Here is a 20,536-nt window from a genome sequence, read left to right as displayed (position 1 = left end):
CCATCACCTCCACTAGCTTTTTTCGTAGTGATGCTTCCTAAGGGCCACTTGACTTCACATTCTAGGTGAGTGATCACACCATCGTGATTATCTGGGTCGTGAATGCTTTATGTGAAGTTTATTTTTTTTCCTTTCTTTTGAGTAATATGTAGGAGTACAGTTATGAAATCATATAAGTGTGTTTTACTTTATAGAAGTGGCCTGTTTTCCAAAGTAGTTATATCATTTTACATTTCTCTCAGCAGTGTATGAGGATTTCTGTTGCTTTATATCCTTGATATTTTTTATTTTAGCCGTTCTAGTGGGTGTATAGTAATATCACATTGTGATTTTAATTTGCATTTCCCTGTTGACTAAGTGTGGAACATCTTTTCATATGCTCGTTGGCCACTTGTATATCTGAAGTGTCAGATTAGAATTTATGCCCATTTAAAAATTTGGCTTGCTTGCTTGTCTTACTGAATTTTAAGAGTTTTAAAAATATATTTCAGCATCCTCCTTTGCTAACTGTATACATTATATTTTCTTCTAGCCTTGGCATGCCTTTTCATTGTCTAAATGACTTCTTACAAAGAACAGATGTTTTTAATTTTGATGAAATTCAATTTATCAGGTTTTCCCCCATGACTCAAGCTCCCTGCCACATCCCAACTAAAGAAATCTTTGTCTATCCTAAAGTTTCAAAGAACATATTTTTGCAATTCTTCTAGAAGTGTTAGACTGTCCCTGCTTTGGTCTTTATCTTCATTGTCTTTCTTAACTATCATCATCTTAGGTCAGGTCCTTATTACTCCACACCTACATTACATAGTACCACAGTATTCTAACTTCTCTTAGGGCTTTGCCTTCCAATAACAAGGCTCATCTTTCTTAACAAGACAACCAAACAGAAAATTATTATTACTTTGTAAGGTGAGACTATGGTAAGATTAGGGTTTTATGGATGTATGTGGGCAGAGAACACGTGGATCCAGTGAAGTAGGTCTCTTAGGGAAATGATATGAATAAATGGAAATAGAAAATTATAAATGAAAATACAGATCTTTATTCAAGCTTGTAACTGAATACCTCATAAGGTATCTGCATTTATGACACTCCCATTCTCAAAAAGTCAGTGGTTGACTGTCGCCTAGAGCAGTGGCTCCTAGGTGTGGCTGTGTCTGAGAATCACCTGAAGCTTTCTTTGATTAGATGCAGATTCTACTCCAGCCTTTCAAAGTCTCTAGGGTGAGGTCGTGCATTTATAAAGTTTTCCAGGTGTATCTGGTACAGCAACATTTGGATCAGCAAGCAGAAACCAGCAATAGAGAGCATAAATTACAGATTTTGTGATGTTGTAGTCAGCGCTCTTAGTGTTTCTGATCTTATTCTTCCCTTCCAATTTAATTTTGTATTTTTCCCATCACGAACTCAGCTAGATGACTTTCTTCCCTGTTCCACAGAAGACTGTGCTTTTATTTATTCTGCTTCTCTGTTGTGGAATATCCTCTCCCCAGTGCTTATCTCCGGTGGTCCAGTGGTTGGGAATCCACCTGCCAGTACAGGGAACATGGGTTTGATCCTTGCTTGGGGAAGGTTCCATATTCCACGGGGCAACTAAGCCCACATCCTAGAGACCGTGCTCCCCAACAAGAGAAGTCACTGCAGTGAGAAGCCCACACACCGCAGCCTGAGAAAGCCCAAACCTAGCAAAGACCCAGTGCGGGCCAAAATAAATAAAATTTTAAATTCTTCTCAGTTCCCAGGGTGTAGGAAAAATGGCCTCAACATAAAGATCAGATCAAGAGTGCTTCTGTAAGATTTTTTTGGTTTGAGACCTCAGAAAGATTTACAGTGCCTCTCAGCAAGACAGAAGCACTTCAAGAAAAAGAACAGAGGACAGAAAGATTTGTTGTAAGATGAGACATTTGAGCATATTCAGACATTGAAAGGATAAAGTCAGTAAGAGAAATATTATAGGAGGAAGCTGCTGCTGCTACTGCTGCTAAGTCACTTCAGTCGTGTCTGACTCTGTGCGACCCCATAGACGGCAGGCCATCAGGCTCCCCCATCCCTGGGATTCTCCAGGCAAGAACACTGGAGTGGGTTGCCATTTCCTTCTCCAGTGCATGAAAGTGAAAAGTGAAAGTGAAGTCATTCAGTCGTGTCCGACTCTTAGCGACCCCATGGACTACAGCCCACCAGGCTCCTCCATCCATGGGACTTTCCAGGCAAGAGTACTGGAGTGAAGTGCCATCGCCTTCTCCGATAGGAGGAAGTTAGGAGAATCAATAAGGCAGGTTTTCAGAGAAGGCGGCAGGGATGGAGTCAGGTGTGAAGATTTAGGGATTGACTGGACTAGGAATCCAGCTGCAAAGTGGAGGAACCACAGAAGTGGGTGTGCCAACTAATGCTGAAGTTGGTATCAGCCTGACCTAGTATGGGATTTTCTCCTGTAATGGTAGGCTTTGCTAGGTGTGTGCAACGAAAGAATGGTGGCAGAGTCCGTATGGGACACTGGTAAGGGAGGCGAGGCTTAACGGATGAGTTGGGCGAACTGCTTTGGTGGAGCGGGCAGGATCTGTTGGAGGAAATGCTGGAGTCAGTGGGCAGCTGAGGAGCACTGTGCAGGAGTGGAGAGCTGTGGGAGCAAGGGCTCTCTTACAGATGAACACAGAACTGATAAAACTAACAGGGTTGGTGTACAAGGAAGAAAATTGTTGGTAGTAAATAAATGCTTGTGGATGTGCTTATGTATAGTCCCCCATGCCTAGCATAGTACCTGGAACATAAGCACTTGTGTGTTTATAAATGAATAAGTATCTTTATTGAGCACCTTTTATGTGCTGCTCCCTGCCATTGTGAAGGTTACAGGCTCACATTTTAATGAGTATGAAATTTTGGAGATGATCTTCATGTGTTGGAAGCCCTTCTCTGACATGAACCCTGCATGTATTACTCCTGTTTCCTGACAAGAGAGAATGGATGACCAGGCAAGTAGATAGGTAGATAGATTTATTTTTTTATTTCAAATGGCATTTATTTTGGTGGTATTTCCTGGACTCATACTAATACCTGCCATTTATCAAGCACTTACTGAGTTTGACTATTGAAAGTTTTATATGCCAACTTATATTTAACTTTTGAAACAACCCCACAAGATACAAACACAATTACTGTGTCTGCTTTATCAGTGAGACAGCTGAAAATGAGGATGTTAAGAAATTGTTCAAATTCACAAAACTAGTAAATGTCAGAGGCAGGTTTCAAATTCAGGACCGTCCAAGCCCATGGTGTTTTTTCTACTGTACTGGAGTGAATTACAGATGAGCTGTTTTCTTTTTGTTTTATGCATGGTATGATGCTAGAAATTTGTGAGAACAATGGCAAAGATTCTCATTGTTTTCTGGCTGAGTCTCCTTTATACATGTTGATTCATACCAATTTAATATGGGTCACTTTCCCTTAAAAATAGCTTGTTTGGTTTTTTGCAATGTGGTTTCCTTCCATCATTTTAAGTTTTCCTTTGGTTGGTTTTTTGGAGAAACTAGGGAGACTCTGGCTGTCCTCACTAAAGCCCAAGATACTCTTTTTATTTGTTTTATGTTTAGATTATGATGCTGAATCAGGTTATTCTAAAAATTGTGCATTTGCCAGATTTTTTCCCTTGTTTGAAGACTAAGTACTAGTTTATTTCAAGTAGTTTTAACTTAAGTATTATTACAGTCCCTTGAGTAGAATGACATTTGTTTCATGCTGATTTGAGTATAATGTATTTTGATTGTTTACCAAGAAAGACAGACTTGTAGTTAGTTAGGCTTGTCGTCTCCCTTTTCCCTGTACTTGTGAGTAAGGACGATGCTACAGCACCCTGGAGACTAAATCATAGCTTATCTTACAGCTGCATGTTCTGTTCCCTCTAGATCACGTTTGAGATTATCATCAAAACTGGATGAATTCCTGACTTTTATCTTGTAGCCACCCTTGGTTCTTTGGTCATAAAAAGCTCTTTTCATGCTTTTATTTTTAAAAAAACATCTTTCAATTATAGTGCTCTGTGACAGAATATAAAATGTTGCCATGCCAAAATTTATATGAATCCATTTCAAGCTAATTTTGTGTTTAACGTTTTAAAACTAGAAGTTTTACCTGCTTAATCAGTTTTATCAAAGTTAATTTAAGCCATGTTTGGTTCATCTAGGCTTGAGTTAAAATGTCTACACTGAGTACTGTGTTTCTCTTATCCTCTAGGAAATCTTAAACCTGTGAAGTCCCTTCACCTTGAGTGCTCTGGCAGCATTGAATGTGACATGATGGGTCTATATCTAATATTTCTAACTTTAACTGAGAGTTTACTATTGTGAAGATGTCGTACAGATTTCCCCAGGTGACAGTCTGAAACACTGCTGGGATAACCTCAGGTGACTAACACAGAGTAGCTTCATTAGAGTGGCTCAGACAAAAGGAGACCTAGATCAGTTTCCTCCATGAACCGAAGCAGTTCCTCTGTCCTTGGTAAGACGTTTCTAGGATCAGTTCTGAAACTATATGAGACCAGACACACATAACAAGTGTGTTCCTGAATATATGTCTTATATTTCATGAAAATTGTTTTGCCTGAAAGAAGACTTGAATTTTTTCCCCACCCCCACTTTCTTTTTTTCCCCTAGATGCTGTGCTTTGGTCAGTTGTTTTCTTTAGAAAGAGTATAAATTAGAGGCTATATTGATTTTCTCCTCTGAGTTTCTGAGCCCTAAATAAGTTAGATTTCCAAAGTTATATCTTAAGACATACTTGTTTTCTGCTTTGAAATTCCTTGTGTTTGGATAATTGCTTCATAGAGCTATGAAAGTACCTATTATGTAATGAAAGAGGAATATTTGGCATGTTAAGAAAATAAGAATAAAATATTTTTATAAATCTCTCTTGTTAAATGTTGCAGTATCTGTGTTCTTCAACTATTCCCATAGGGAAATATGAAATACTTTGAAATCATTTGTTGAAAATTCAGTGAGAATGAATAATTCAGCTTTGTTTTAAGCATCTTTACAAAGATAAGAGAGTCTGTCTTATCCTTGCCGGGCCTTATTAATTGCTTCTTTAAGAAAGCAGTAAGATGAACATTAAGAACAACAAAGGATGCTTTTCTCCGCATAAACATATACATTCATATATTCCTTCCTCCCTACTTTATTAAGATAACAGTTGTTAAGATAACAGTTTATTTATTAAGATAACAGTAAAGGGTTATCAGATAATACGTGCGCTTGTTTCTGGGCTCTTTTCTGATGGGATCCCCCGCCCTCCGCCTGCTCTTTGTTCCCACAGTCTGAGAGGCTGAGCCTGTTTCTGTGTATAGACTGTGGGCCGGTGCCACTGCGTGTGCTGATCTCCTTGTGCATAAGCGAAAAATAAATACACTGGTAGGAGTGTTCACTAAGTGAACTTCCTTCAGTTTAAAGAACTGCCCTTTATTATGAGATTATAGTCTTCCTGCTGTATCATATTTAACATCCCTTTCTGAATTGAAGGCTGTGAATTTAGATTTTAAAAATATTGTGTCTTACCAAGTTGAGAACTGTAATATCAGTGCTACAGTTTGGGGAGGGGGAATTTTTTTGGTCCACAGATTCAAAATCTAGGAACCGTAGTTTTACCTGTGGTTTACCTACCTCACATAGTCATTTACCTGTGTGAGGAGATTGTGGATATCGGGGTAAAAGATAAGGAAATCCTTGTGCTTTGGATGGAGTCATGGGCCATGAAGTTAGTTAGATATGTGGTTACAATTGTGGAATCAAAATAGCTTCTTCAGGACCTTATTAGGCTCATCATTAGGAAATATCTGGAGTGTGGCAGCCAATAATTTAAATTGTATGCAACTCCAAAGCCTCCGTAGAGTTGGATTGAGTCTCTAGTGGGTAAGTAAAATGATGTGAGCATTGGCACCAATATTTGAATATCAGTCAGGAGAGAGAAGGAAGAGAGATCCATATTCATTCTTTCCATCCTAGAACAATGTGTAAGCAGTGTTGTCTTATAACATGGTTCCCATGCTTGAAGAGAAGGCTGGAAAGGAGTGGAATTTTTTTTATCTGTTATGTTTTGAGAACTCAGTTACAGGTTTTTTTAGCATGATATTTGTTATCATGTGTAGTAAAAAGTGAAGGAAAAAGTATAGTAGTTTTTTTCTAGCATGATATTTGCACAGCTTTCTAGTGGAAAATTTTTTGAGAAGTAGATGTTTCAAGTTTTGAGTTGTGTCCTTCATTTACGAAGTGTCCCTATATGTGAAAGCCGATCCAATTGAGTGGGCTCTGTCCTATAGGCTCTCCTTTCTTCTTCACCATCATTAAGATATTTCTCGCTTTATCCCTTCCTACCACAGACCCTGGGATGGTGGTTTTTTATCCCCACTCTTTGAGTCTCAGCTTACCACAAAATTGCCTGATGCTGGTATTTGTGTTGGTGGGCGTAGGGAAAGCAGAATGAGGAGATGGGGGAAAGTAAACGCTGCTTCCGTGGCTGGATTCTCACTGGCGTATCGCTCATGTACTGTGTGGCTCTGAGCCTGTACTCCTCAGAGTTCGTGGACGGGTTAAGTCGCTTCAGTCACATCCGCCCCTTTGTGACTCCATGGACTATACCCCGCCAGGCTTTTCTGTCCATGGGGTTCTCCAGGCTGGCGTACTGGATGAGTTGTCATGCCCTCCTCCACAGGATCTTCTCCATCCAGGGACTGAACCCATATCTCTTACGTATCCTGTATTGGAAGGTAGATTCTTCACTGCACAGCCTGGGAAGCCCATGCCTCCAAGTTTGAAAGTGAAAGTGAAGTCGCTCAGTCGTGTCTGACTCTGCCACCCCATGGACAGTAGCCTACCAGGCTCTGGGTCCTTGGGATTTTCCAGGCAAGAATACTGGAGTGGGCTGCCATTTCCTTCTCCAGGGGATCTTCCCAGCCCAGGGATTGAACCCGGGTCTCCTGCATTGCAGACAGACACTTTACTGTCTGAGCCATACCTGTAAAACCAAGATACTGTTGTTCTTTCAATCTATTGAGAACATATGTGAGAACACTTTTGAAAACTTATTACTGTATAATTCTTAGATAGTATTAATAAAGGTTACATTCATAGATGCTCTTAGTACATTTTCAGTTAAATAGATTCTTATGAACAGTCTTAGAAAGAAACCTAAGCACCTCATTTAACATTTCTTTTGTGGGAATAGACCCTGAGTTTCAGTCAACTTTTAATGACCGTGTACTCACACATGTTGAAAGCTCAATAAGAGCAGAAATTAGGGGATATTATATCATAACTGTCTGTGCTTAACATAATTTCTAACCCAAAGTATATGCTCATCACATTTTTTATTAAATGAATGATTATTTGATATACAAATATAATTACAAAGAACTTTCCACCCAGAGGAAAGTACTGTCTTATGCTTGCTGATGTGAGTGTGGATATATAGACAAGAATGCTCTTCCGTCTAAAATTATCTTAAGCCAGCCTTTTAATTTTGTATGTGCATTTGCATGTGCTGTTGAGAACATATTTAGTACTGAGAATCTATAAGAATAATTTTCTCATTACAAATGTGGGATAAATAAAATTGCTTTGTGTGCCATATACTCATCAGTGAAATTTTACTAATTACAGTTAAGAACTTACTTTGTCTCTTTGGAGGATGGAAATTGAGAGCTTTATTGTTGTGCTTTCTTTTTTAAAGCAAAGATCATTGTCAGCCATCTCAAATTGTATGTCCTTTGAAAGGTTATTAGTAGTCTTGTTTGCTAAGACTGAGCTGCTTAATTAATAGTAAACAACTATATTATTTTTAAAATTTTGTGCTCTGTAGGGAAACACTGCTGAGTTTGTATAGTACCACTGTCAGACATTTAGTTCATTTTCTAAGGTGGTGGTTCTGTTCATGTTTGGGTGTAATACTTTCTTAAATTCTTGTTGACTGATGTTTGTTTTTAGTATTTTGATCTTTTCCCAATTCTTCGTGCTGCTTTCAGAATTTTAAATCTCTTAAAACCTCGCTAATTATCTTGAGATTCAAGATTAAACTATATAGTTCTTATAATATAATAACTTAAGCCAATATATTTTATCCTGAATGTGCATATGGAACTTTATAGGGCTTAAGTGGATTTTCCAGCTACCGAATTAGATTATTTCAAAATATCAGCTATGTTTGCCAGTCATCTGTTTTTTAAATAAAGCTGATCTGGAATTTGTCCAGGGAACTCATTAGAGTTCTAATATGAACAGTGAGCTGCCTTCTCTGGTCCTAATCTTTTGGCTCTACAGAAAGAAAAACTGAAGCTGGGCATTTTCTTTGGGCACAGCAGGAGAATCTAGGGGTTCTTTCTGTTATGGCCTTTGGTGGGTTTTGTTGTTGTTGTTGTTCGGTCACTAAGTTGCATTTGACTCTTTGAGGCCCCACGGACTGTAGCACTCCAGGCTCCTCTGTCCTCTGCTGTCTCCTAGAGTTTGCTCAAACTCATGTCCGTTGAGTCAGTGATGCTGTCTAACCGTTTCATCCTCTGCTGCCCCCTTCTACTTTTGCTTTCAATCTTTCCCAGCATCAGGGTCTTTTCCAAGGAGTTGGCTCTTCACATCAGGCGGCCAAAATATTGGAGCTTCATCTTCAGCATCAGTCCTCCCAGTGAATATTCAGGGTTGATTTTTTTTTTTAGGAGTGACTGGTTTGATCTCCTGGCAGGCCAAGGGATTCTTAAGAGTCTTCTGCAACATCACAATTGGAAAGCATCAGTTCTTAGGCACTCAGCCTTCTTTAGGGCTTCCCTGGTGGCTCAGACAGTAAAGAATCTGCCTGCAATGCAGGAGACCTGGGTTTGATCCCTGGGTTGGGAAGAATCCCTGGAGGAGGACATGGCCACCCACTCCAGTATTCTTGCCTGGAGAATCCCCATGAACAGAGGAACCTGGTGGACTACGGTCCATGGGATTGCAAAGAGTCAGACACGGTTGAGTGACTAAGCACAGCAGCCTTCTTTATGGCCCAACTGGTGAAGAATTGATGCTTTTGAACTGTGGTGTAGGAGAAGACTCTTGAGAGTCCCTTGGACTGCAAGGAGATCAAACCAGTCAGTCTTAAAGGAAATCAAGACTGATGCTGAAGCTGAAGCTCCAATATTTTGGCTACCTGATGCGAAGAACTGACTTATTGGAAAAGACCCTGAGCTAGGAAAGATTGAAGGCAGGAGAAGGGGATGACAGAGGATGAGATGGTTGGATGGTATCACCAACTCTATGGAGATGAGTTTGAGCAAGCTCCAGGAGTTGGTGATAGAAAGGGAAGCCTAGTGTGCTGTAGTCCTTGGGATTGCAAAGAGTCAGAAATGACTGAGCAACTGAACTGAACTGAACTCACATCTGTACATGACAGCTGAAACAACCATAGCTTTGACTGTATGGACCTTTGTCCACAACGTGGTGTATCTGCTTTCTAATATGCTGTCTAGGGAGTTGGTGATGGACAGGGAGGCCTGCCATGCTGCGATTCATGGGATCGCAAAGAGTCGGACACAACTAAGCTACTGAACTAACTAACTAACTAGGTTTGTCACAGCTTTCCTTCCAAGGAGCAAGCATTTTTTAATTTCCTGGCTGCAGTCACCATCTGCAGTGATTTTGAAGCCCAAGAAAATAAAATCTGTCACTGCTTCCACTTTTTCCACTTTTGTTTGCTGTGAAGTAATGGGACTGGATGCCATGATCTTAGTTTTTTGAATGTTGAGTTTCAACTTGGCCTTTTCACTGTCCTCTTTCCTCCCTCATCAAGAGGCTCTTTAGTTCCTCTTTACTTTCTGCTATTAGAGTGGTATCATCTGCATTTCTGAGGTTATTAATATTTCTCCCAGCAGTCTTGATTCCAGCTTGTGATTCATGCAGCCCAGCATTTCACTTGATGTACTCTGCATATGAGTTAAATAAACAAGGTGACAATATACAGCTTTGTCATACTCCTATTCCAATTTTGAACCGGTTAGTTATTCCATGATGGTTCTGTTGCTTCTTGACCCGCATACAGGTGTCTCACGAGACAAGTAAGGTGGTCTGGTACTCTCATCTTTTGAAGAATTTTCCACAGTTTATTGTGGTCCACAGAGTCAAAGGCTTTAGCTTAGTCAATGAAGCAGTAGTAGGTGTTTTTCTGGAATTCCCTTGCTTTCTCCATGATTCAGGATATCTGCTTCCTCTGCCTTTCTAAACCTAGCTTGTACTGCTGAAGCCTAGCTTAAAGGATTTTGAGCATACCTTGCTAGCATGTGAAATGAGCACAGCTGTAAGGTAGTTTGAACATTCTTTGGAATTGCTCGTCTTTAGGATTGAAATGAGAACTGGCCTTTTCCAGTCCTGTGGCCACTGCTGAGTTTTCCAAATATGCTGACATGTTGAGTGCAGTACTTCAACAGCATCATCTTTTAGGATTTTAAAAAGCTCATTTGGAATTTCATTGCCTCCATTAGCTCTGTTTGTTGTAATGCTTCCTAAGGCCCGCCTGACTTCATGATCCAGTGTGTTCAGCTCTAGGTGAGTGACCACACCATCGTGGGTGACCACACCATCATGGTTATCCAGGTCATTAAGACCTTCCTTGTAGTTCCTCTGTGTATTCTTGCCACCTCTTCTTAATCTCTTCTGCTTTTGTTAGGTCCTTACAGGTTCTGTCTTTTATTGTAGCCATCCTTGCATGAAATTGTCCCTTGACATCTCTAATTTTTTTGAAGAGATCTCTCGTCTTTATCATTCTGTTGTTTTCCTCTATTTCTTTGCATTCTTCATTGAAGAATGCCTTCTTATCTCTCCATGCTGTTCTCTGCAACTCTGCATTCAGTTGGGTATATCTTTCACTTTCTCCCATGCCTTTCACTTTTCTTCTTTCCTCAGCTATTGGTAAAGCCTCCTCAGACCACTGCTTTGCCTTCTTGCATTTTTTCTTCTTTGAGATGGTTTTGGTCACTGTGTCCTGTACATGCTGTGGTTTTTGCCTCTGCCCAAATATCTGCCATTTTAATATGGAAAGAACCCCTAGACCAAAGATAATATATTCAGAGGTATTAGTTCTTTTTAGTGTTAGGGAATTTCAAAATACATTAACTGGTACAGGAAATACCTGTACTTTCCTCTCAATTTTGCTATGAACCTAAAACTGCTCTAAAAAAGTTTTTAAAAAAAAACAACAGACATTTCCATGTATTTGAAGTCTCAGTTTATCTATACATCAGGAGATGAGGAAAAGAGAATAAACCTCACCAGCATACTGTCAGGGCATGTCAACATCAGGAAAGAATGTTGGTAAATCTCATAGAATTTGTCTTTGGTCAAAAAGAGATAGTGCAGTGATAGGAGGAGACATTTTGATGATGACAGCTCTTTATATTGAGTAACCTGTTTCCCGTATTCTCAGTTCAGTTCAGTCACTTAGTCATGTCTGACTCTTTGTGACCCCATGGACTGCAGCATGCCAGGCTTCCCTGTCCATCACCAACTCCTGGAGCTTGTTCAAACCCATGTCCATCGTGTCGGTGATACCATCCAACCATCTCATCCTCTGTTGTCCCCTTCTCCTGCCTTCAATCTTTTCCAGCATCAGGGTCTTTTCCAATGAATCAGTTCTTCACATCAGGTGGCCAAAGTACTGGAACTTCAGCTTCCACATCAGTCCTTCCAGTGAACACTCAGGACTGATTTCCTGTAGGATTGACTGGTTTGATCTTGGAGTCGAAGGGATTCTCAAGAGTCTTCTCCAACACCACAGTTCCAAAGCATCAATTCTTTGGTGCTCAGCTTTCTTTATTGTCCAACTCTCACATCCATACATGACTACTAGAGAAATGATAGCTCTGACTAGATTGGCCTTTGTTGGCAGAGTAATGTCTCTGCTTTTTAATATGCTGTCTAGGTCTGTCATAGCTTTTCTTCTAACAAGCAAGCATCTTTTAATTTCCTGTATTCTATGTATCCTTGATTTGCTGTCACTTTTTGGTAGAGTATATATTCTTTTATATTCTTTCTCAAGGGAATTCCTGAGAGGGAAATGAGGAAGGCATATAACATATAATATAGGTGAATATTTCTCAATTCTCCCAAGAATATGGTGCATGGCAACAGCTATAATAGATACATAGGAGAAAAGAGTTAATTCATTTTAAAGAGTGGATGTTTTAGTTCATTAAGCTCAATTCTATTGTAGAACCCTAGGTAAGAATGATTATTCTAGTAAATTCTTTAAAAACATGCATGGAAAGTAAATTTTTAAGACCCTGCATATCTAAAAATATTTTATTTTACCCTAATATGTAATTGATAATTAGACTGGATATGTACTTCTGAATTGGAAGTCATTTTCCTTCTAGTTTTGAAGACATTGCCTATTTTTTTGTCCTGGTTCCAGTATTGCTGATATCAGTAGCTTGTCTGATTCCTAATCGTGGTACTGTTAATTATCTGTAGAAGGATTTTTTGCTGCCATAGGGTTGGTTCTCAGTTTTTACTGCTCATGTGTGGTTCAGCTTTCTTGAACCTGCAGGACAACTGACAGCAAGTTCATCTCGTGCTTTCCAGGGCAAGTTATGTGTTGCTGTGTCCTCTCTTGTGTGCATACTTGTGGAATACACACCCACGCTTGTGTATGCTTTTTTAAAAAAATACTCCACTCCTAGAAATTTTGTCGTGTTTTAGGAGAGAATACATTATTATGTCACTATCTTCATTCTACCATTTTAACCTGGAACCTTTCTTGATTTTCCATCTATTATCCTATTTGATGCTTATAACAGTCCTGTAATATAGATAATGTTATTAAAATTTTATAGATGAGGAAACAGAGACACAGAGAAATTAAGTCAATGGCTCTAATGTATCCAACTAGGTTAGAACTAGGATTTGAACCCACGCAACTTTAATTTCAAATCCTGTTTAACCATTGCACTATAAATGCCTTTTGTGATGTTATATTCTTTATGCTTTAAGAGGTAGGCAACACTGTGAATTATTTATAAGTATTTCCCTGATGCCTATATTAAATGGCAGTTTATATTTCATGACAAGGGAGAAAAGTGGGGGGAAAACTCCCAAACCCAAAACCTGTTATGGTTGTGGGTATCAACCATAAACCATTTTTATCACTAACTGATTTTAAAATGCCTTTGCCAAAGAAATAGTATGTACAGGAAATTAAGTTTGTTTAAATGTCCTTTCTTTTGAAGAGAAATAGTCTTAGATTTTGCGGGATGCTGTTGTGTATGAATGGAGAGCCAGCCTTGAAGTGTATGCATAATGAGGAAGGAGACGGAGGTCTTACAGTAAGGCGCCTGTAAAAATGAACCACCAAGTCAGTTATAATTGAGCTGTTGTTGTCTAAGAAGGTGTGTTTCCAGGTTGAAAGAACTGTGGTTAGAAAAACCAGTCTAGGATATAGAAAGAAAATAACTGACTTAAAGCTTTTTAACTTTAGTTAAGGTGTAAAGTAAATGGATTTTAATATAACTAGGAAAGTCTTCTTGGAATTTTAAAGATTAGATATAAAGAGATGACATACTGTATCATTTTGGCTAGAGGTACTTTCCTGTTAGATTTAATGATATGGGATCATCCTAGTCACTTAGTTTTAACCCAGAAAAAAAAAAGATATTTATATTTGTTACTGTGATAATAAAATTGTATTTTTTAAATAAGATTTTTAAGTGGAAAATATTCATTGGTTGATTATATGTTTTGAAAAGTTTAAATGTAATGAGGAACTATAGCATCTCTTTTCAGAGAAACATATTGGAGATACAGCATTATTAGTGGTATCCTTTTAATCTTTTGTGTTAATGGTTTGCATTAGCAGTGTCTTAATGACACGTGTATCTCTACTAGAGGTAAAATTTAAATGTTTATTCTCTGCATTACCCATTGGAATCCATCAAAAATGTACTTGAAAGAATATCTTCCCTTATGAATTCTTAATCATAGCTAAAGCAAGCAGTAGATTAGATATAAATCTAGAAGCTTCAGGAAAGATAAACAAGTGTTATATCCATTTTTAAAGTAAGCAAAAACTGGAAAGCATCGGAAGACGTGGGAAGTGTGACAGATACTATAAAAGCATAATGAGTATGAGAAGAGGATTGCGTTATTTTGAGAAGAGAGAAACTGAGTTTATTATTTCATCTGAATCTCTAAGTATTGATCTTGCTTTTGTTTTACTAAGGCAGTAATTCGGTGCAGGGCATTACTTGTTTGATAAAAAGGTAAAACAGTGGAATAGCCTTCCTTATTTTTCAGCTCATTTCTTTTAAAACACCCAGCAGCATGGCTTAATGCCTTTTCTGTCAGCCTCTATCTGTTTATTGCTGATTTGACGGTCTCTGGTCCTTCTCCTTTGCTGTTAAATGTGTGTGTCCTTTGTTTGTGCTGGTGGGTTCGCTGTATTTGGATGTGAAGAAAAGCCTGTTATTGCCATACTGGTCTAATTAGCCTTCTGGGTGAGGGTATACATTACATAGGCCTTTTAAGCCATGAAAGAAGACAGCTCACAACAACGTAGGTTTTCTTCCTGTACTGTGGTTTCGCCTGTTTTATTTCCTCCACGAATTGATGGCCGAAAGCTTGTCCGGAACGCTTCATTTGGAGGATACAATGAACTTTCTCCTTCTTTGCCAGGTTGGTTTGTTTAATCTTGCATTCTTTTCTTAATTTCTTATAGACTTTTCATTAAAATAAACTGGACATCTTAATGTCTTAAAGCTGCTTTCTTTTAAACAAAACAATTCTATAATGAAAGGTTAGATTTTAGTAACTGCTACTATATGGCTTGGCTTTCCATATTTTCTTTTACAGTCTCCTTATGCTTGAACTTGAAAGCTAATGATTCAGTGAAGTATGAATCTTGAGTGCTTATAGCATGAGTTTTTACTTTAATTATTGAAATTAATATTATAACCCTTTGATAAAAATTAAGCCCTTTGTAGATTTGAGATAAAATTCTATAAATAAACCAGTTGTTCTGAGGTTTCTGCAAATGAAACCCACATATTTAATATTAATATTTGTTTGACTATTCTCAAGCAAAATAGTAACTGTGAAAATTGACGTTTAGTTTATGCTTTAATAGATTAAGTCCTGACTAACATGAAGTTATCTGTGTAATTTAATTTTTGAAATGCCTTACTTCATGTTGTTAAATGTGTTTATGTATGATCAGTTTTTGCTTAGAAAATGTTATTTTTAGGGCAAAATTTATTAAATGAAATTAGACATTTGACACCTATGACTTAGACGTTAAACAGTTGGTCAATGAGATGTAGCTGTTAACTGATCTTTTATTGTTTGAAAAAGATTTATTGTAGAAAATATTTGGATGTAGATGTTAAGATATAAGCAATCTTTGTTTTCTTTTCAGAATATTAAACTGCTACATAATCATATCTACTCTTTTAAAGTTATATTTTTCTTTTAAAATAAAAATGTTCTTTTAATCCTCATGACAAATATTGATTGAACTGGTGCTTGTTTTAATTGTTTATGTATTTTCTGACACTCATTTTGTGAAATTTGAATTATATTTTCATTTTTCACACTAGCCTTTCTTCTTAGCTTTTTGTGAATACTCATGCTGATAGGTAGGACATACATTCTCTTGAGATACAGTGTTACTTGGACAATTAAATAAATTATTATAAATTCACTGACTTCATTTTCTTTTCTAACAATGTTTTGAAAAGTATTGGAAACCATAGTCCTGAACTGTTGCCTGAGTAACATAAGCTTTAAACAGCATTCATAATCCGTATTTAGTCTTCTTAGTGTAGCGTGGTTGCTATCATGTTTCTTTCTTAACGTTCTCACAGTGCTGTAAATTTTACTATTTGTCTTTGTTTAGAAGTGACTGAAAATACAACAAACAAGTTTTTAATGTGGTTGAATACTTACTTGCTTTTTCAATGTTGACTTAGCTCCATTTCTGGATTTGACTCCTTGTTTTTCTTTTTTTAAGCCAGCAAGCTTGCTGGCACATGTTTGCTGACCTTCATGCTATGAGTCTACTTAATGTAGAGAATAATCAGGTGACCTTACTTAACAATAGAAAACGTTTTAGAAGTTTGGTTTTTACTTCATTTAATTTAAGACAGAGTTGTGAGTTTCTCTTGTCAAAGAGAATATTGAAGGTCATCCAGATAGATTTCTTTTAGTGGAAAAGTAGATGTTTGGCTTTGTTTTCTAACTCTTGAAATAGATAAGGTCATATTCATAAGGATGCTTCCATAGTCCTCTTAATGCAACTAACAATAATATTAAAACAAAAGCGCTTTCTAATATGTTTTATCAGCTAGGTAGAATAGTTGAATAGAATTAGGTACTACAAAGAAGTGGCTTTTTTAAGTTAAAAGTAAAAAATTTAATTTTTTCTGGGACATTTTGTTTTTATCTGACATCATTAGAGAAAGAGAGGTTATACATTAGTGATATTTAAAGATAGCTTTGTTTGTTTTACTGGTTTGACCACAACCCTTTTTCGTTTTCATTTTCCTTAGGAAAATCCACCCGCCCTTTTTTTTTTTTTTTTTTTTTGGTCACTTCTACCTTAAGGAACAAATTGGTATGACCTTTTTCTGTATGATAGAGTTATAAAATAGAATGGTACCCTTTGTCCATGTACCTAGAAATTGAAATAAACTTTGAACAAAGACATTTACAGACACTCTGTAGAAGCTTTAGTATATAATTAGATCTTTTTAGTATATTTTGACTTCTCTGAATTTTTTTTCTTGTACAATTTCTTAATTCTTGGCTGTGTTCAATTTAGTTAATGCAGTAATTCTATATTTGTAAATATTTACTGAATCTACATTTTTAGATACTGTGTATGTAATCTGATTTTAACAAGGCTGAAGCAGTATAAAACTTGCTTTATTATATCTAAACGTTATTGAACCAATTTTTAATGAGGTATATAAAAAGTTATATCTTATCAGTGATGATAGCATTTTTCATCTGTTAATAAGAATTTAGGGACAGTGTACTAATTTATTCAGGAATCACATTCCATTGAATTAGTAGGAAAAAGTTTTACTACTATATTACTGGAAAATATCTTCTGCTATTTTCCCACAGATTTAGGGAAGACTTTCTTAAGACCCAAAAGCACTAACTGTTAAAAGAATGAGGTTGCTACATTTGGCAGTGTTCAAATTAAGAGACATTCATCTAAAGAGACCATGCAGAGAATTAAAAGACAAGCCATAGAGTGGGGAGATATTTGTAATAAATATAACTGGCAAAGAACCAATATTTGGGAAACATTATGAATTCCTATATAAATCAAGAAAAAGTACAGAGTTGTTTTTTTTTTTTAATGTACTGAAGAGTTTCTTCACAAAGAGAAAATTAAAATGGTAATATATGAGATAGTACTCAATATCATTAGTGATCAGGAACACACTAACTAAAGCCTCACTGATTTACCATTGACACACCCAACAGATTGGCAAAAATAATAAAAAATTTGTCAATATTGATGTTACCATGGATGTGGGAAAAGGAGAACTATCATACAGTGTTGGGGGAAAATAAACAAGTGGTAAACAATTTGGTGTTCTTAAAGACGCACGTACACTCAGGCCTAGGAGTTCTGCTTCTGGTTTAACCCTTAGAGATACTCATGGATATACTGGGATGCGTTGCCAACAATATTTGTATCACCTATATTTGTAAGAGGAACAAACTAGAAACAACACAAGCAGATGGATAAATAGTGATATAGTCATGCAATAGGATTCTAATCAGCAGTGAAAATGAATGAAATACCAGTTGTGGCATGCTGGTACATAATCGTAAAAGTCAAAGTAGTTATTTCTGAGGGAAAGAAGAGTAGATAGGGTCAAGAATGGCATGGAGCGGCGTAGGGGGTGGTTCTCACAGGATGGTGACAATTCTGTAATTCTTGATTTGGGTGGTGGTTATGCAGATAGTTTTTGTATATATTAAATTATGCTTTATGTATGTTTCTGAAGTATGCGTTTTTCACATATTTTAAAAAGCCACTGCATGTAAAAGTAGAGTCCATTTTTATTCATCTTTGGATCAGTTTATCAAAATTTGAATGGATGAACAAGAAGCGAGACCCTTCTTTTCAGGAACTCCCAGTCAAGTATGGGACGTGAACGTGAGAACAGGCAATTGAAATATTTTGCGATAAATAGAGTAGTGCACGTGTACCAAGTGCTGTGTCTCAGAGGAGACAGCTAGCTGTGTTTATGCAGTCTAAACACGGCCTCCCGGAAGACGCTGGCCTTGAGTCTCGAGAAGCACTCTGACATTCTAGAACACCATGAATTTTAAAGTTAGACCTGAGTTTAAATTAGCGCTGATACTGTCACCTATTGACATTTGTCACGTTACTTAATTTCTGTAAGCCTCAGTTTTTTCAGTTATATAGAATATACCTGATATGTGAGGGGGGCTGGATTTTAAAGATTAGGAGTAAATTATCAAAGTGTCTTAAAATTGCAAGTGTTCCTACAAATGGATATTGGTTGCTTTATTGTTTTCATTAATATTATGTTAATTATCTTCTTAATTATCATGGTTATGGATGAATCAGAATCAGCCCAGAGCAGGATATGTTAAAGGGGTATAGAGTAAGAAAGGATGCCATAGCAAGAGCGGTCTAATAAATTAGAAGATTAAGGAAAGAGTGTGGTGCCGGTAGTAAAAAACTCATCTGCAGGAGACACAAGAGGCACTGGTTCAGTCCCTGCATCAGGAAGATCCCCTGGAAGAGGAAATGGCAACCCACTCCGGTATTCTTCCCTGGAGAATCCCGTGGACAGAGGAGCCTGGTGGGCTACAGTTCATCGGGCTACAAAGAATCAGACATGACCAAAGCGACCTAGTAGAGCACATATGAATTTTTTAAAAAATTATCAAGGCGTAACCTACACATAGTTCATTCACAACTTTTTGAATTTTTAGTTATGTATCTACTCCAGTATTCTTGCCTGGAGAACCCCCAGAGGACTCTGGCAGGCTGCAGTTCGTGGGGTCAGAAAGAGTCAGATGTGACTGAGCAACCAAGTGCAGCGCAGCACTCAGCCACGTGTGTGACCACGCCCCAGGTCCCCAGAAAACTTTCTCAGGCCCAGCCCAAGTCAGTTCCCTCCTGCAACAAAGTCAACCACTGTTCCAGCCTCTACCACCATAGGTTAGGTTTGCTCGTTGTTGTTTATCCTGCTGAGGCGTGTCCGACTCCTGTGACCCCATGGACTGTAGCCTGTCAGGCTCCTCTGCCCGTGGTATTTTCCAGGTAAGAGTCCTGGAGTGGATTGCCATTTCCTTCTCCTGCTAGTTCCTGACCTTTATATAAATGGAATCATATGGTATGTGCTTTTTTTTTTGGTGGCGAGAGGTGGCTCTTTTCACTCAGTGTTCCGTTTGTTGTTTTGGGTAGTGGTGATTGGTTCTTCTTCACTGATGTTTATCTTTCCATTGTGTGACTGTAGCATAAGGGATTCATTTATTCTACTATTGATAGTCGTTTGAGTTGGCTCCAGATTTTGCTATTATGAATAGAACTGTTGTGAACATTTTGTACCTGTCTTTTAATGACCATGTAACGCATTCATCTCTGTTTAGTACATCTAGGATCAGAATTGCTCTGTTCTAGAATATGAGTACTTTTAACTTTAGCAGATATTGTAAAATAGCTTTCCAAAGTGATTATGCCATTCTCATCAGTAGTGAATAGAGTTCCAGTTGTGCCATAGTCTTACCTGTATTTGGATGCTCCTAGTCCTTTTAATCTTAGCCATTTGGGTGGGGATGTAGGTTTCTATCTTGTGGTAGCAGTGAGGAGGATAGTAGGAAGAGAATTTACTGCCTGATATCACTAATGAGCAAACTTGGTAAAAGTCATGAACTGAAACTGTTCTGCATTTTACTGATAATGGTCAGTAATGTATTGTGTGCTGTGTGCCATGCTCAGTCGCTTCAGTCATGTCTGACTCTTTGTGACCCTGTGGAATCTAGCCCACCAGCCCCCTCTATCCGTGGGATTCTCCAGGCAAGAATGCTGGAGTGGATTGCCATGCCTTCCTCCAGGGGATCTTCCTGACCCAGGGATCGAACCTGGATCTCTTATGTCTCCTGCATTGCAGGTGGACTTTTTACTGCTGAGCCAGGGGGGAAACCTTGCATTTTATTGATAACGGTCAATAATGTATTGTAGGCTTCAGGATTTTATTTATAAATGTCACAGTAAAAAAATACAGTTAAATAATATGGAAGTCATCAGGGCCACCTTTTAAAATAATGATTTGCAAGTTTGAGGTATAGAAAATCTTTTAAAATGGTATTCATTTATTGGTCTGACATAACCTAGGTTTATGAGTGACCTATTCTTTTTGTATTTTGGGGGATTTTTATTTAGTCTTGTTTTTGTGTGTCCTTTTCCAATATTTGAAACTTTCTGCAAGACATATTTGCATGTTCAAAAAAAGTCTGTTCAGATTTATAACTTTGTTTTAATT

At 37.7% G+C, this 20,536-nt stretch overlaps 1 protein-coding gene across 7 annotated transcripts in view; it reads left to right on the top strand.

Moving 5' to 3' along the window:
- Positions 1-20,536, top strand: part of OSBPL8 (oxysterol binding protein like 8) — a 166,368-nt gene that overhangs the window by 98,124 nt on the left and 47,708 nt on the right. The window contains exon 1 of one of the 7 annotated variants that reach the window (XM_061415564.1): positions 14,079-14,672. The exons of the other annotated variants lie outside the window; for them this stretch is intronic. Within the exon in view, the coding sequence (XP_061271548.1) occupies positions 14,528-14,672 (145 nt within the window). The 5' untranslated portion in view covers positions 14,079-14,527. Of the gene's footprint in view, positions 1-14,078; positions 14,673-20,536 lie in introns of those variants that run through there. 7 annotated transcript variants of the gene reach the window in all.

Source organism: Bos javanicus, chromosome 5 (genome assembly GCF_032452875.1).
Source record: "Bos javanicus breed banteng chromosome 5, ARS-OSU_banteng_1.0, whole genome shotgun sequence".
Taxonomy (NCBI): Eukaryota; Metazoa; Chordata; class Mammalia; order Artiodactyla; family Bovidae; genus Bos; species Bos javanicus.
This window is presented reverse-complemented; position numbering and strand designations above follow the sequence as displayed.